This window comes from Aspergillus udagawae (genome assembly GCF_001078395.1).
Source record: "Aspergillus udagawae IFM 46973 DNA, scaffold_7, whole genome shotgun sequence".
NCBI lineage: Eukaryota > Fungi > Ascomycota > Eurotiomycetes > Eurotiales > Aspergillaceae > Aspergillus > Aspergillus udagawae.
Window position 1 is genome coordinate 1684306 of NW_025091270.1, and position 17010 is coordinate 1701315.

The 17010-nt window shown below is 43.0% G+C and overlaps 2 protein-coding genes and 2 non-coding genes across 4 annotated transcripts; 2 read left to right on the top strand and 2 right to left on the bottom strand.

The window, feature by feature from the left end:
- Positions 1-318: 318 nt before the first annotated feature.
- Aud_009254 (uncharacterized protein) lies at positions 319-746 on the top strand (the record flags this gene model as incomplete). Its single annotated transcript, XM_043294113.1, has 4 exons — positions 319-333; positions 393-463; positions 514-600; positions 653-746. 4 exons carry the CDS (start codon positions 319-321, stop codon positions 744-746), a joined length of 267 nt encoding a protein of 88 aa, XP_043150048.1.
- Positions 747-1266: 520 nt separating this feature from the next.
- Aud_009255 lies at positions 1267-1351 on the top strand. The gene has a single exon. It is a non-coding gene; the product is annotated as a tRNA-Ala (tRNA).
- A 1091-nt stretch (positions 1352-2442) lies between these two features.
- Aud_r0033 lies at positions 2443-2562 on the bottom strand. The gene has a single exon (XR_006253283.1). It is a non-coding gene; the product is annotated as a 5S ribosomal RNA (ribosomal RNA).
- Positions 2563-2926: 364 nt separating this feature from the next.
- Aud_009256 (SDR family NAD(P)-dependent oxidoreductase) lies at positions 2927-3776 on the bottom strand (the record flags this gene model as incomplete). The annotated part of the gene is made up of 2 exons (XM_043294114.1): positions 2927-3607; positions 3657-3776. The coding sequence occupies 2 exons, from the start codon at positions 3774-3776 to the stop codon at positions 2927-2929; spliced, it is 801 nt and encodes a 266-aa protein (XP_043150049.1).
- Between the last annotated feature and the right edge of the window lie 13234 nt (positions 3777-17010).

Sequence of the window (17010 nt, forward strand, 5' to 3'; positions counted from 1 at the left end):
ATCACCAACTCTGGCGTTCCCCGCAAAGCAAATCACTGTCCATTGACCAATGCAAGGCATCATGAGATATCCATGATCTCACCACCGAAGCTCACCTCCAATCAACTCCATATACAGAATATCGCTCAACCGTCTGATTGCGTGCCATCAAACCACTTATCCGGATCGTCTCCAGACGCAGTGACCATTGCATGTCTGTCATCCGTCATCTTTTGCGGGGTTGAAAGACAGGTATAAAAGGCGTTCCTGCGGTCGCATCTCTCACTTCATTAGCTAAAGAACAATCAATTCCTTCTGCTACATTCACTAACCGCCACAATGACCAAGGACCTTGTCAGTCAAGCACCCTCGTCGAGTATGCAACCTCGCTAACCGTCTCTAACCGTCTCTAGAGCTTCGACGTCTACTTCTCCAATGAACAAGCCCACGCCCGCTTCGGGGACGGCAAAACCCTTGCAGAGCAGTGCGTTAGCTCATCAGAATTTTCTAGCTCCGTACTGACCGTACACATAGTCTTCGTGAAATCTACGAAGGCGAAGACCTCGTCTTCCCTGATACCTTTGAACACAGCGACACCTCTCCTCCGGTGCAGTACTTGACGTAGGCCTCGTCCTCCCAATCACCCTTCTACAGCCAAGCTAAGTTGATACAGCGTCGAAGCACCCGACGATATGACTGTCGAGGAACTCTACGAGGTAGAGGTTCCTCCTGGATTAATGGTGAGGATTGAGGAGTTGCCACAGTAGTGGTGCTCGTCTTTCCTCACCACCCCAAATTGAAGTTTTGTGTTGTCATTACGAGATACGATGTATACCTAGGAAATTATTCATATGGAGTGTAGTATATATATGTAATCAATATGTTATGTTCAAATTTACGTCGCTTTAGATTGATTGGACACACCAACGATGCAATAATCCATGTTACACGGATTAGGTAAAAAAAAAGGGTACATCAGGCCATATTTGCTTTACGACGTGAATCTACCTCCATTGACCAGTCCATCTGAAAGCAAAGTTGCTCATCGATCTAATTGCTCTTAGCTGACTGCCTGTGTCACCAGTAGCTCCTTGCAGGTCTAGATTTTTTGCGATGACCTCCCCGAGACAGTGTCAGCAACAGATAGCAGTAGCACACCCAGTCTCACATGGCCTGACATCTGAGTTCAAGGATCAAAGACAACCTTCGCCACGATGCATCAGGTCAGTATTTTTGTAAACTAACCTTCTATATATTTTCTTAAGGTAAAGTAAATACCAATAAGAAGGGCTTGTGGTTTAGGGGTATAACGCTCCATTCGCATACGCACTGGGTCTTGGAGAGGTCCCGGGTTCGATTCCCGGCGAGTCCACTTTCTTTTTTTCAATTTTTTTTTTTTTTTGTTTTGTTTTGGTATGAGCAATATCTAATTCAAAAGCTATGGTAGAACGCGTGCAGCCAGATAGAATTTAATTCACTATATAGACAGACAAGGGAGATCACCCTAACTAGCAGAATCTAAGGTATAATAGGAGCAACTCCCCTATGTTTCCGGTTATATCGACCATTGACTACCATTGATACATCCTGTCAATAAAAGACCAGGGTCATGCCAAGCACTGTCAAATATCCCTCTTATCCGTCTCTATCCTTCGCTTCGGAATGCAATACGTAAAGAAATGCAATTATCCCGGCGAATGGAACATACGACTCTCTCGTATCAGTAAGGTACGACTGGAATGCATCCATTGCATGTTTGCGTAGCTGCAATTGACGGGTATAAAGTCTGGTCTCCAGCCCTCCTCATCCGACTTCTCTCATCCTGATCAGCATTCTTCACTATTACTCTCGAGTAGGTGGTGTTCTCTTTATGTTTCGGCAGATACTGACAATGCTCGCAGAATGAAGTTCATTTACCTGCTTGCCTCTCTCACTGCCATGGCTCTGGCTGCACCGAGTCCTCGAACCGAGTATGCGTGCCATCCAGAAGGGGAGACCTGTGCTACAATTGCTGGTCTGACTGGAGTGTGCTGCCCTGGACTGAAGTGTGTATACATCGGTCCAGATCGAGGGGTGAGTTCGGTGTCATCTGCGAGTTGAGCATGGCTGATTCTTGCTATCCTTAGGTTTGTCGGTCTAAATAAAATGCCACTTTATAGTGGATGGTAGTCATTATGGCAGTGATACTCATTGTGCGCTGGGCTGGAGGCAGGATGACAAAAAATTTCTGTACTGTACTTTGTCTATGTCGTAGTGGTTACATAATAATATATCAGGGATAGAGCATGCATTTATTCCCTGCTCAAGCATGGACCGCCGATCTCCCCTTGGCAGGCACTCATCCCTTGGCACCTGCAATCAGCACAATCCTTTAGGTATCTATAACGCATGAATTAATTTGAACATTCTTTAAAGCATAACCAGACAGCAATGGCATACAATGAAGCAAAAAATACCTTCAAAAACATACAACAGCCGGGATTCGCTGGTGGTCACCCACCCAACTACTAACCGGCCGGCGTGTGGCTTAAGTACGGCTGAGCGGACGGGAAGCCCTGTTTTCCACACCCTATGGTCGTATGTACTAGGCTTCCTCGACTTGAAGTTCATATAGGCACTCGAAACTTAATTATCTTAATGTAGGCGGTGCACGCACAGTCAAAAGTCAGTGGCAGGAGACCCATGCCCGACGACGCGCCAAACACCTGGTTGATGACGGGACTTTCCGGCTTTATCTAGCAGATGAAGTTGAAGTAAGTGCAGGAAATATGAAGTCGGGGAACCAGTACCAGCAGAATGAGGCGGCGAAACACAATGCAGAAGAAGGAGAAAGCAGACATTTTGCGAGATCGCGGATGGACTGACGCAGTGCGGCACTCGGTTTCAGCGGTTGTAGAATCATGACCGTTTTCCGCGGACGTTTTGCAACCTACATGGGCAATGTAGTTCAGGACATGTAGATTCCACCACCAGCCTGGATAGTCTGGCCGGTGATCCATCTGCTTGAGGGCTCAGCCAGCATTGCCACAGCAAGAGCAATGTCCTCAGGTTCTCCAAGTCTGTGCTCAAGAGGCGTCATCATCTTTTGCATTTGGACGGCTTGCTGCGATTCTGGCGAAGCCGTAACACGACCCATCATGTCAGTCATGGTAAGAGCAGGAGCAACCACATTGACTGTATGGGATGCAGGACCCAGCTCTGACGCCCAGCCACGACAGAGACCTTCCAATGCCACCTTAGTCGCTGAATAGATGCTGTGTCCGGGGTGACCGATACGGCCCATTAATGATCCGATATTGATGATGCGGCCTGGAGCTCGTAGATAGGGAAGCACAGCCTGCGTCATAAAAACCACACTGCGAACATTGACGTCCCAAACTTCGGTGTACTCCTCGACGCCGATACTTCCAAGAGGCTTGGCAAATTCCATGCCGGCATTGTTAACCAGAATATCGATTGACTCTCCAAAGGCAGCAGTGCTTTGACGTATGATCTGGTCTGGTGAATCAATGCTGCGCATGTCCGCCTGAATTTTAATGGCCGACGCTCCGTTTCCGAGATTGTTGATAGTGGAGACTACTTTGTCTGCCAACGCTACACTACTGGGAGACACGAAGGTTATGGCTACCTGTATTTGAATTAGACCTTGTTCCTTATTAACAGAAGGGCATTGTTACCTTTGCTCCACGTTTAGCGAGCTCCAAGGCGATGGCAGCTCCTATACCTCGCGAGCCTCCTGTGACGATGGCAACCTTACCAGACAATGTTAAAGGCTGAGAGGGTACGCAGGATGACATGATGATGTTTTTGAAGAGATTCCGTGGGTGTTGAGTCGGAGAAGGATTAACGTGATGCGCTGTCGACAATTGTCTGTGGTACTGGACACCATCCCCTTCAAATATGTAAATTGTTGGCGATGGCAACTGCACGTCATAGGAGAGAGATTGGAAATCGAGACGGCGGTTAAGGATATGGTTGGTCACTAATCCGATCCGAACCAAGTGTTAACGGAGCAGCAATTCCCCGATTAGACAGGATGAGAGATCTAGAAATTCCGAGAGTAAAACCGCAATCCACAGCTCGTTAGGAATATTGTTAAGCCCGTCAGGCAAAGGGACGGTTACAAAGTAAATAAAGCTAGGTAGGAGTAACTGCACTTGGTGATCGGAGACGAGACGAATTATAGGGCCAGTTACCATATCATTATCTGTCAAACCAGGGCGTCTGGTAATCCATCCCAAGGCTTTACCGCTCATACAAATCCAACAGCTCTGGTCGCTCTAGGCCATTAAGCTAGAATATAGAGCTCTAAAATAGCGGTCAAATTAGGCCATAAATAAGGCCATCTTTTCAACTTAGTCTTTTTATTTTAATATTTCTATATAGTAGGTAAACTTTCTCCCCCTTTTTTAGGTCTAGAGCACTCCTATACTTTCTATTATAATAAAGTGCCATGCAGAGGTTTATAAATTTAATATCTCTTAAAGGTTAAGTCCTTAGATAGTTAATAGTATTCACTATTTCTTTAGCTTCTTTTATAGTGGGTACTTTATTCCTTAGTTCCCTAATTAATATAGGGTTATATCTATGATTAGTAAAGAAAGGTGTTTCCCCTGTAATTAAGTAAATAGTGTTATTATATATAAACTATATTATTAATAGGTAAACTACCTAATTATCTTATTAGTAATTTATATAGTGTTATAAGTATTACTTAATTATCTAGTTTGCTTATTTAGTCTGTCTATTAGCTTATAGATAATATATAGTAGTAAGTCTTTACTTAATTCCTATTAAATCTATTAATAATTACTAAAATTTTAATGTAAATAGTTTATCCCTATCTAATATAATATATTTGTGAATGAAAATGAACAGTATATACTAGATAGTATATAAATGACAAAGGAAATTTCACGAATGCAAAGGGGAATAGATGGCTTGCCTAGATATAAAGGAAGAATAGGAAGAATAGCAGTGGAATAGAATAGAATAGTAGAAGGAAAATAGCTAAGGATGCCTTAGCTTAATGTCTTGATTCATTAGTTTTAATTATTACTAGCTATAGGGTGTTTTCACGGGTGTATTTATAGACGATTCCTTCTAGCATAGGCCATTCAAATATTGAATGATCTCATCGCTGGGTGATCTCATAGATTAGATCACCATTCGCTAATGGTTGAAATTGGTGATTATCGATGATAATCCATGGCCGCCAGAACCATGGATATGATCAACGATCAACCATAGCAGATCAATCTAGAAGTCATGTCCAATATGGACACTAGTTATAGTAGTAAGAATTATATTTCTTACCAACAGAGAATCCTATCAAGACAACTGTCAATAGCTAAGGATCCAGGATCATTAGGGTGTGGACCATAGGGAACTGCACTAGAAGAACCTTATAGTAGCATTGGGTAGTTATTGTTAACAGCCCCGGACCCGGGGTTGTTGGGTAATTGTCTATAGGGAGAAGTATCAGAGTGTAGTCTATCAAGACAGCCATCAATAGCTAAGGATCCAGGGTCATTAGGGTGTGGGCTATAGGAAGCTGCATTAGAAGAACCATATAGTAGTATTGGGTAGTTGTTGACGGCCCAGGATTCGGGATTATTGGGAAGCAGGCCGTAGGGAAAAGCAGTGGAGAGTAGTCCATTAAGACAGTCCTTAACAGCAAAAGATCCAGGATTGTTAGGCTGTGGGCCACAGACTGTACAAGAAGAGTCCTCTAATATTATAAGGCTATTATCACTGACATCTGAAGACCCAGGTTCACCAGGATAAGGACTGCGAGATATATTAGGAGAAGTATAACTATACTCTTGTTGACTAATATCTAAGTTATGGTTCAGTCCTTGGTTTTCTCTGGGCGAATCTTCTTGGCCAATATATGTGTATTTTTTAGTCAAGAAGCTTCCAGGTCTTGTATTCTCTGTCTGTGGTTGAGTAGAACAGCGGTCTTAATTTGATAGTGACTGGGAGTATATTCAGCTGCATCACTACTGGACATATGGTAAGGAGACTCTAAGTGATGCCATTTACTACCTCACGAAGAAGAGTAGTATTGATAATGACTATTCAGATAATCACCATCTAGAACCTGATCTAAAGTAGCCCCACATTGAGGATTGGCCGATGACATATAATTTTCATGTTGGGGATTAGGATTAATCAAAGATAGAGACATTCTTAGGCTGGTAAAAGAATTGCCCCGGGTACTTGTTGCTGATATTGACGCCATCAATGATTACTCAAAGAGCAGGTGACATGATGACACATGATCTAATGAGTATCCAAGATATTTATATATATCTAATAATCTGTATATCACTCAGAATTATACTTGTTCTGTATCTTCAAGATAGATTGTACTCACGAGACAGCACCTCCAATAAGTTTTATGAGTATCAAGGATACGCTAAGAATTGAAGCTAATATATTAGACTCTAAGACATAATATCTCTCCACCTTTCTATTTATCTCATTTGCGAAATAATGTAGACTTTTATAATGTTCTGCATATCGCGTGTAGAAAGCGATTGGTTGACCGGCTAACAGTAGGCTTAGTATCTGTTTCTACAGCCAGAGATAGTAGCTTACTGATAAGAAATACTTCTTGATCTCTGTAGCCCCATGGTGTCTTGAAAAGTGTTAAAATATAATAGTTTGCCTAAGTTACTCCGTGAATAAGGTTGTCCAAATGTTTTCTCTTAGCATTGGAAAGGTACATCCTTATAATATTATAAATAGGTTTAATATCCTTGACTGTCTTTAACACAACGGCGCATAGCAATATAAACACAAGTTCTAGGCCTATTTAGCTACCTTTTCACACATAGTAACTTAGGCCTGGATATTTTGTGTAAATATGTAATACTTTTACAGGACAAGAATAATGCCTTACTGATTAGGCAGCTGCACGGAATTGGGATGCAGTCCAAGGAAATACCCGGAAGATAATGGTTTACAGTTAACTATTATTTCTAATATAGTATCATTGCTGACTGTATACTCAGATCTTCTATAATCCCAGGATTTAAGTAGTGGAATATATATAAGGAATTTATCGAGCTCCTTTTGCCATCAAGGCTTTATACTTGAGGATACACTTGGATTTAGAGGCAGAGTAGGCACAGTTGGTGTGTACTTAATAAATTATATATTCCCAGACTTATATCCTTTATTGTCGGAGCTTGATAAACAAGATCTCCTCTGTAAAGAAGATTAAGACACTGTAGCTGTAGACAGGCCACGGCTTTGGTTCAGGTCAGAAGATAGTACATAACTTTCAATAATCCAAGATAACTCTAAGACTTTACTCTTGAGAAAAGTGATATATTTAATATCACTCCCTTGAAAACTAAATTAGTGCCTTAGAGTTATATTAACCCCTAATAACTTCAGTTAGATATATAAAAGAAAGCTGAAGTGGTGTACCCTGCTTTATATCCCAAGTGGGCTTATAGTTAGCTCACTAGTTTAACTGCGCTTAGGTAATTCTAAGAAATTTATAACGTATTTCACCACTGAGTGGGCCATACCACCGAGCGGGCCACCGCTTCAAAAATCGACGCCTCTTACTGCTTCAACTAATTCAACCATCAACCATGCCTCCAAAAGCGCGTCAAAAGTCAAGAAATTCAGCCGAGCAAGAGGGAAGAATTATCCTTGCCATTTCTGCTTTAAAAAAGCAGGAAATCTGTAATATTCGCGAAGCAGCACGCGTCTATAATATCTCTCGCATAACACTCCAACGGCGACTTGCTGGAACCACTTCACGCGCAGAAACACGCGCTAACAGCCATAAATTAACTCAAAATGAAGAGGAATCGCTTGTGCAATGGATTCTATCACTAGATCAACGTGGAGCACCTCCCCGACCATCCTATATATAAGAAATGGCCGATATTCTTCTTGCTGCGCGCGGTACAAGGCCTATTCAAACAGTCGGCATAAATTGGGCTTCGAAGTTCATTAGACGTCGTGATGAACTGAAAACATGCTATATTCGACGCTATGATTATCGACGAGCAAAATGCGAAGACCCTAAAATAATTAGGGAGTGGTTTAACCGCGTACAAATCACTATTATGCAACATGGGATTGCACAGGAGGATATCTATAATTTTAATGAGATAGGCTTTGCTATGGGCCTAGTAGCTACTGCTCAAGTAGTTACTAGAGCTGATTACTATGGAAAAGCCTCTTTCGTACAGCCAGGCAATCAGGAATGGGTTACTTCAATTGAATACATTAATTCAACTGGTTGGGCGCTTCCTCCATACATTATCTTCAAAGGAAAAGTCCATATAGAGGGTTGGTATCAAGATATCACACTCCCACGCGATAGTAGGATTGAAGTTAGTCCTAATGGATGGACTACTGATGAGATAGGCCTTCGCTGGCTTAAAAATCTCTTCATTCCTGCTACTTCTAGTTAAATGACTGGGAAATATCGCCTTCTAATTCTTGATGGCCATGGCAGCCACCTTACCCCTCAATTCAATCAACTCTGCAGCGAAAATAATATAATTCCTATCTGTATGCCTGCTCATTCTTCCCACAAGCTTCAACCGCTAGATGTGGGCTGCTTTTCGCCTTTAAAAAAGGCGTACGGAACATTGGTGGAACAGAGAGCGCGTTTAGGAGTTAATCATATTGATAAATTTGACTTTTTAAAGGCCTTTCCAGCTGCTCGAGAAAGTGCTTTTCAAACAGAAACTATTAGAAATAGCTTCGCTGGCGCTGGCCTAGTTCCATTCGATCCAGATAGGGTACTCAGTCAGTTGGATGTCCAACTAAAGACCCCTACACCACCAGGCAGTCAATCAACTAATTCAGCGCCTAAAACACCCTATACTACTAGGCAGTTAGAGAAGCAAGCATCTGCAGCAAAAAAACTACTTAAGGAACATGCTTAAAGCCCTTTTCCTTTGCTAGAAGCGCGATTAGATAAGATTATTAAAGGTCATGAAATGACACTTAATGAGCTTATTCTTGCGCGGGATGAAATACGCAAACATCATGCTGATAATGAATGGAAAGGGCAAAAGCGAAAGCGCTCTAATAGACAGCTAGCTATAGTAGAGGGGCCAGCTGTTCAGGAGGGCCTAGAGCAATTCCAGCGTGAGAATAAGGTCTATAATGCTCAAGATGTGCTTCCTATAGACCCAGTACTTTCTGGAACTAGGCCGCGCGTACGAGCACTACCGCGCTGCAGTGACTGCCATAATCTAGGACATAGGCGATTGCAATATCCTAATCGAGTTCCTAATTGATTTTTAGATAGAAATGCAATTGCTTGGTTGATAGAGGCTCTAGTATTTGGCCTGCGGGCAGATTTATGGATGCGGTGGCCCGCTCGGTGGTGTGGCCCACTCGGTGGTGAAATACGTTAACGTATTTCCCGAGTCAGCCGGCCACCCCTCATCGAATTTCGACGCATTTGAACGTTTGAAGCTATCCAAATCAACCAAACCAATATATTTTTATTAGATCTAGCTAGTATGGCGTGTAGGGCACCTAGTTCTAGTATGCCCTACAATGAAACAATTTGTACACCTTGGTGGCGCGCGTTTTGGTGGTTCTAAAGGTAAAGGTGCGGAATCAATAGATGCCCCATCTTGCTCATTTCTTGCCTGGATAAGATCCCTAGCTTCCTGAATGGAGAGTCCTTTATTAGGAGTTATCTGGCGTCTAGATTGCTTCCTTTTCTGCTTATCTTTCTTATTAGCTGTGTGTAGATCATGATTCTCCTTTGCTAGTAGGGCTGCACTGTGCATGGCCATCTCGCAACCCTTAATAAGTTGCTGTATAGCTCTTTGAGAAGGGCTTTGGGATCCCTATTTTAGGAGCTTCTTGACTGAAGATTCTTGCTTGTGTAATTGCCGAAGTGTATGAGGTGTAGCAAGCTAAGATGAGTTAGTTGATTGGCTTGCATGGCTTGGAGGGGGGGTAGGGGTTGAGATATTAATATTTAGTTTCTTAAGCACCCTCTCTGGCTTCAAAGGGTGGATTCCAGCTGCTGCAAAGCCATTTTGAATATTTAGAGGTGTAAAGACCTCTAGATGAGCTGCTAGATATGCTTCAAGGAAGTTAAACTTATTAATATGGTTGTATTCTAAGCGCATCCTTTGCTTAACAAGGCCTCTGTAAGCATGCTTTAAAGGGCCAAAACAACCAACATCTAGTGGTTGTAAGAGATGAGATGAATGAGCAGGCATGCAGATAGTAATAATATTATTATCCCTGCAGGCCTTGTTAAAACTAGGTGTTAGATGGCTTCCGTGGCCATCTAAGATGAGTAGATGATATCTTCTAACCATACGGCTAGTTGTTGCAGGGATAAAGACCTTTTGAAGCCACTGAAGGCCTATCTTATCTGTTGTCTATTTATTTTGACTGACTTTAATTCTCTAGTCAGGTGGTAAGGCATGATCTTGATACCATCCCTTAATATGAACCTTCCCCTTGAAGATTATACAAGATGGAAGCACCCAGCCAGTGGTATTAATAAATTCAATTGTTGTAACCCATTCCTGATTGCCTGGCTGAATGAGATGAGGCTTTCCAGGCATATTAGCTCTTGTTACTACCTTAGTAGTTATAATCAAGCCTATTGTGAAGCCTGTTTCATTAAAGTTGTAGATATCTTCATAGGAGATGCCATATTGTATTTAGATCTGTTGTAGGCAGTTAAACCACCCTTTAATAATCTTTAGATCCTCGCATTGAGCTTGACTATAGTTATACCATTGTGCATATCGTGTTTTGATCTCATCATGTTGATTAATGAAGGTAGACACCCAGTTCTTGCTAATAGGTTTGAATCTAGAGGGATCGTCTGCTTGGAGAAGGATATTAGCCATTTCCTGTACATGAGATGGCCTAGGAGGCACTCCGCGTAGATCCCTAGATAGTATCCATTCCACTAATGATTCTTCCTGCGTAGGAGATAGTTGGTGATTATGGCTGCGTTTTTCAATTTGATATTGGCATCCATTCAGTTGATCTTGGAGGGTAGATCTAGGCACATTAAATATATCTGCAGCGCGGCGAATGCTAGAAATTTCATTCTTTTTTAATGTAGATATTGCTAGTTGAAGCCTTCCCTCTTGCTCCACCAATTTTTGAGAGATGCAACGCGGTTTTGATGGCATGGTTGATTTGGATAGCTTCGTAGGTGTAAACGCGTTGAAATTCGATGAGGGGTGGCCGGCTGACCTGGGAATTACGTTATATCAGAAAATCACTGATATCCAATACCACTATAACCTCAAATCCCTAAATATTAAGGGGTTTATGGATACAGTATATCCCGAAAATACTGCCCATACACCCAAGGAACAGGGGGAATATATCACAATAAAGCTGTGATGCACTGGAAATAGCACAAGCAGAATTAGTAACTGCAGAACAATATATACAAACAGATATCAGAATGCCATACCTTGGTATAAGGTGGGTCAGAAAGTATAATTAGACCTGCAGAATATATATAATAGACTGACCGAGCAAAAAGTTGAATAAACAATATACAAGTTTACAGTAATAGAGGTCATAGAAGATTATTATTACAGACTTAATACTTTTCTAAGTATTTATAATATCTTTTATATATTCCTCTTGCGTCCCGCGGGTGAGAATTCCCTCCTCGGTCTATAACAAATGGATTATCAACCTTCTGCATTCTAGTCAATGATATTGGGGGGTATTTTGTTAGGGTGGGCTGTTTAGATAAACGAGAAAGACTGGTTAGCCACGGATACTGACATGAGTTACTTGTTAAATGGCTCTTGTATCAGAATGTATGTTAGGAACCAGCCAGGGACTTCAAGACAGGTGCATTGGATGAGCCAGAGAGATGGAATACTGCAAATGGTACTTCTCCTCCAATCACCAGGCGTTGCTAGATGGGCTGATGGAAACAAGTGGAGAATGGTGATAGGAGGCAAAGAGAGAAGAAGGGGTGCCTGGGCATGGAGCAAAGAGCTTGAGAGAAGATTAATAGCAATAATGCGGTGGATGGACAGTATTACACAAGGAGACACAGAAGACAGACTTACCTACAGATCACCTGATTACGGTTCATCGAGCAGATTATCGCATCGCATCAGCACTCTATGTAAGCCCTCCATAAAACTCGTGGGAAGGTCCGCGCGGGCGAGGGAGGCACGGCGTTGGAGGGTGAGAAGGGCGGACACAAACTCAGTGAGATGTTCCTCGCCAAGTTCATTAAGTTTCACCATCGAAGGATCATTGGGCAGCCCATATTGGGCCAAAAGCCGAGCATAGTCACTTAGAAACGGCAACATAGCGAAAATCACACTCTACAGCTACAAGGGGGAGGACCTATGGTTTTATACACTTGGACTTCTGCTAAGTCTAGGCGAGGACTTGATGAACCAATAAGGGGACAATGATGGCGGACGTTCATGTTACACAAAAGTAGGCACTGGTGTTACACAGGGAAGGCACCACCACAAGTGTGGCTCAGTACAGACAAACACTTGAGTCGAGGGGGGGGTGGAAAGAAGGCTTGTTTAGCACGCTGGCTCCTGTTTCCTAATTCAGCCAAGGACCATTATCCTCTCGGGCGGTCCGCCCCAAGCCACGTGATCAGGAACCATTTTAGAAGGTGATATGCCCGCTAGTGGCTGCCAAGAAGGGCGCGGGTACATTGCCACGCACTCCCGGAGACGGGAGCACGCGGGAACATGAGAACGCAGCCAATGAGGGTGCCCAAATGCCGAGTCTACGTAGACTTAATCGAATACTAGGGTATAGGGCGTACTGGCATTGCCGACAGATAATCAAATTCTCGGCCGAGGCCCAGTGAGTCTGGCGACGGCCGCGGAGCGATCCGAACCCACGGGTAACTCATGATCCAGCACGACAGCACAGGGAAAGCGGATCGGATGGCAAAGGATCAGATCATAAAAGAATATGTTAACACGCAGACCGGCTGAACCAGCAGAAAAACAAATTCAAAAGGATTCAGTCACCTTTGGCGCTACAGTGCGTTGACTGGGGGACTGCAGAAGGGACGGCTTGATGGACCAATCAGAGGCGCGGAGAGGGGATGGGGCGCTGTCATGATACGCAACACGCATAGCGGCAGATGGAGCGGAACCGGACATGATCCGCCACACGTATTACCACGTAGTAGTACAAGGGGTTCCGGATTGAGACTACAAAGTGTAGAGCGCAATTCTGGAAGAAAATATTCTTCGTCCTCCGCCAACGCCAAACTTTCCAAAACCCTGTCCACCTAACGTATAATGGTCTTTGCGACCGTAAAACTCAGTTTATACGTTGAGGAATTGGCTTCCTCTCTATGGGACAATTTTAATATCCTACGATCACCGCCCGGCGTTAACACAACGTAAAAAAGTACTTGAACAAAGGCACTACTAAATTGCTAATTGTTTAGAGGTACTAATTTTAGCAACATCCCATAACAGTATTCTAGATACCTGCCCAGTTATGATATACCCTGTAGGCGGGCGATACTCTGGCTTGTGATATCCCTGGCTCTTGTCTCCCTTATCAGGAATTACACATTTACTCAAGGTATCTTAACTGTCGTTGTTGTACATGCTCTAAGTTCAACGTTGTAGTTACCGGAAGGATGAGAGAGTATGCCGCAAAAACTACATCCAAAATTAGCATGGATATCAACTAGAAGTGTGGCGCAGGCACTCACTCGGCTGTTGGTGGGTTTGCGGCAGTATTGCCGGCATACACCACGCGGAATACATCTGGCATACCACCACTGTACTCCCAGTTGGCTCCTGTTCGGATTGGAAACTCCGTTAAAGGCCGGTTTTGACAAGCTTGTGGCAGGACTGGAAGCGGAGTCACAGTGCTAGTGACCCATTTTCCTTTGCTTTTTGAGCTGCTCAGCCAGGTATTGTAGAATATGTAGGGATAGGTGCGAGTCGTATATGGGCGTTGTTGCCCATATAACCAGCCTGGCCGAGTAGTTAGTATTATCCAGTTTTTTACCCTTAGGTTGTCTTAAATTTCTTGTTAAACTTACTAACTTTGTTGTTGTTCTTCTCCCTAGATACTTCCACACTTGCTGCGCTTGCAGCTACTATGCTTGTAATCGTGTCCTGTCTACCGCTCGCTATTAAACCTTAGTGATCCCAAAGTCCGCCTCTTCTAGGGTGCAGAGCTTCCATACAGTCGCACCTATACTCAGTGACTGTCCTAACCAGCGGTTCCTATGGCACAGTTGGAGTTGGGACTGGTGTAGGCATCGGCTGCTGTTGCACTGCTGCCATGGCAGCCAGTAGCAGAATGAGGAACAACTCCAGCAAAGATCTCATAATAACAAGTTCTTTATCCAGAGTTTTGTTGCTCAATATGTCGAGACAAACTCTCTGAACACAATTGGAACACTGGTAATGCGCGTTTATGGACCAGAATACCACGACTAATAGCACTTCTTAACTGGATGTACGCCCTATTCTTATAAATCCCGCGTTTTCGGGCCCCATGGTAACGTCAGCTAAAGGCAGTTATGTAGAGACGACGCAAGATGAGCTTAAGTTCCTATAAGCAGAAGAATCGATCTTCAATGCACTTAGACATATTACTAACATACTTACCTGTCTTATTGAAGGATGACACATTTGATTATGTCAAGTAAATATAGTTAACTACTCCGGACAGCCGGATAAAATACCCTAAACTCAAACTGAGATATATTAAAGCCATTAAGCTTTTCCAAGGCCACACAAAATCATCATAGAACGATAACACATGTTAGATCTCAACTATAAGAGAAAAGAAAAAAAATTTCAGACACTTCTGAAATGATGTTACTGAAAAAGTGATGACGTCAGGATATATGATATATCCTCCCTGCGCTGTTGGATGTCCGCTGCTGTCTGCTGCTAGGCCTGGATCCGCTGCCGTTGCTGTTTGGCCACCGCGACGAACGGAACCTGGGATATGAATAATATATGGCTACTGTCACTGGCGGGGCTGGCCTTGCGGGTCTCATGGGCCGGATCTGCCTGACTCCACATCATTTACATTTGTTGATCTTTGCGCTGGCGCTGGAAGGGCCAATACCTGTGCCGGGCTCTCTAATTTCGAGCGGAAGGAAAGGGCCCTGCCGTTTTCATTCTCAGCGATCTACATCCGCACCTAACAGAATGGCAGGCGATTGTAAAGAGCCATGAAAACATACCATATACGATATTTTTGTGATCCAACAGTAGGTCAGGGGAATTGACATAAAATAGAGAGCACTAAGCCATTGAATTGGATGAGCGTACTTAGTTAAAATTATAGCGAGGGACTAGCCAATCCTTCGGATCCTTCAGGCCCTAGCGTATATTCATAACAGCTAATATACCCCCAATTACTCTCTCTCTCTCTCTAAGTATCTTGACTAGCATACTAGCTCCCACAGAGGATATTTTTTTAAAAGTTGGGTTGAAAACTAATAATAATAGATTGCTAAGCAGCTCATCTGCTTATAAAAAAACTTTTGATATAGTCGCAAAATCTGTTCCTCACTTTACCACAGTCTGTGTCCCTGGTGTGTATCGAAGCCTACTGTGTGTTTGTTTGAGGACGCTAAAAGCTTTTTTTTAAGTTACTGCATTTCTTCAAGTATAAATATGAAAAGAGGTACGTAAAACTCACAGGTAGTTTTGGTAGCTAGCAAGCAGTAATCCTGTCATGACAGCCATATTCCTCGCATCTTCTAGAAAACTCGTCTCTTTCTAATGTTTTGCAATAGTTCCTCAAGTCAGGAACGCAATAGCACATGCTCATGTTCATATCTTTGCAAACTTTTTTTGTCATTTTACCATTCATTGAGGGCGAGCCACAGCCCTGACATCTAGCAGTAACCATACTGCCAGTACAGGGTCCAAGAGCACTGCTGGTGACAGTAAAGAGTAGTAATGGCAAGAAGATTTTCATGATTAAATAAAAGAGAGCGTGGAATTTTAGAAGACTGGAGAAGTTTCCACTGCTGTAAATAGACGGCTGTTGCTAATAGACAGCTAAAAGAATATCCCAGTATATTTAGAAAAGGACATACTTGGGAATTATTCCAGCCTTATATAGTTATCCTAGGGTATCAAATACCGTGGTAGTGTGGGACTGGCTGTGGTATTGGAAAGTGAGCTTAGCCTTCTAATAATATCACGATACATTAGGGGATCCGCAGCACCCGATTCGACTATCTGGGATAATTATCGCTATAACTATGTCAAAGGTAGGTTACTCTTCCATCCCCAGGCGCTCTAGACCCTAGAGCGCGACACCGTTCTGTTTCGTTTCCATGGCCCGTACACTCTCTATCGATCGGATTTCGAAGACCCGTGGCACCGCGCTTATTTTAATGTCTGAAAACAGAAAAATACAGAAGAGTCTACTTGTCATAATGACACTGTCTTTATATTGAGGCTTTATCTGAAGTATAGGTAGTGTCGCGGAAGGGTGGGCCAGGAAGATACTGACCACAGGTGTGCAGATTTTGCATGTAAAGAATATTATATTTTTACATTTAGGGTCCAGAATTCGAGAATTGTTATTTATCTAATTGGCTTTTCTGCATTTCTACAGTGCTATCAACTTTTGTTCTTAAAAAGCCTAGGTATCGGTCGGATATAAGAGACGGCGTCATGATGACAAGTAGACTCCTCTGTATTTTAGTATATACTCTTTGTCGCTCAAATAATTATTACCCAAACTGGAAATATACATTGACTGGTCTGGATCAGCCGAAATAGAAAATGTTCTAGAAAGGCTATACAAATATATATAGGTCTTTAGCATCTCTTGATGTTACTAAGTGTCACGGATTGAATAATAATTTGGCTTGATGATTGCATACGATACCCTGCCTCAGGTGCAGGAGCAATCGGCCCCCGATCTCGACCCACAGCAGTTGGGATCCAACGAAGAGTCGGAACCCTTTAGGTGCAGAATCTTTAGTATAAATTAAGCGATGCGTTAGTAGTATAGGAGATCAAGAATCAGTCTCCTGTCGTAATAGTA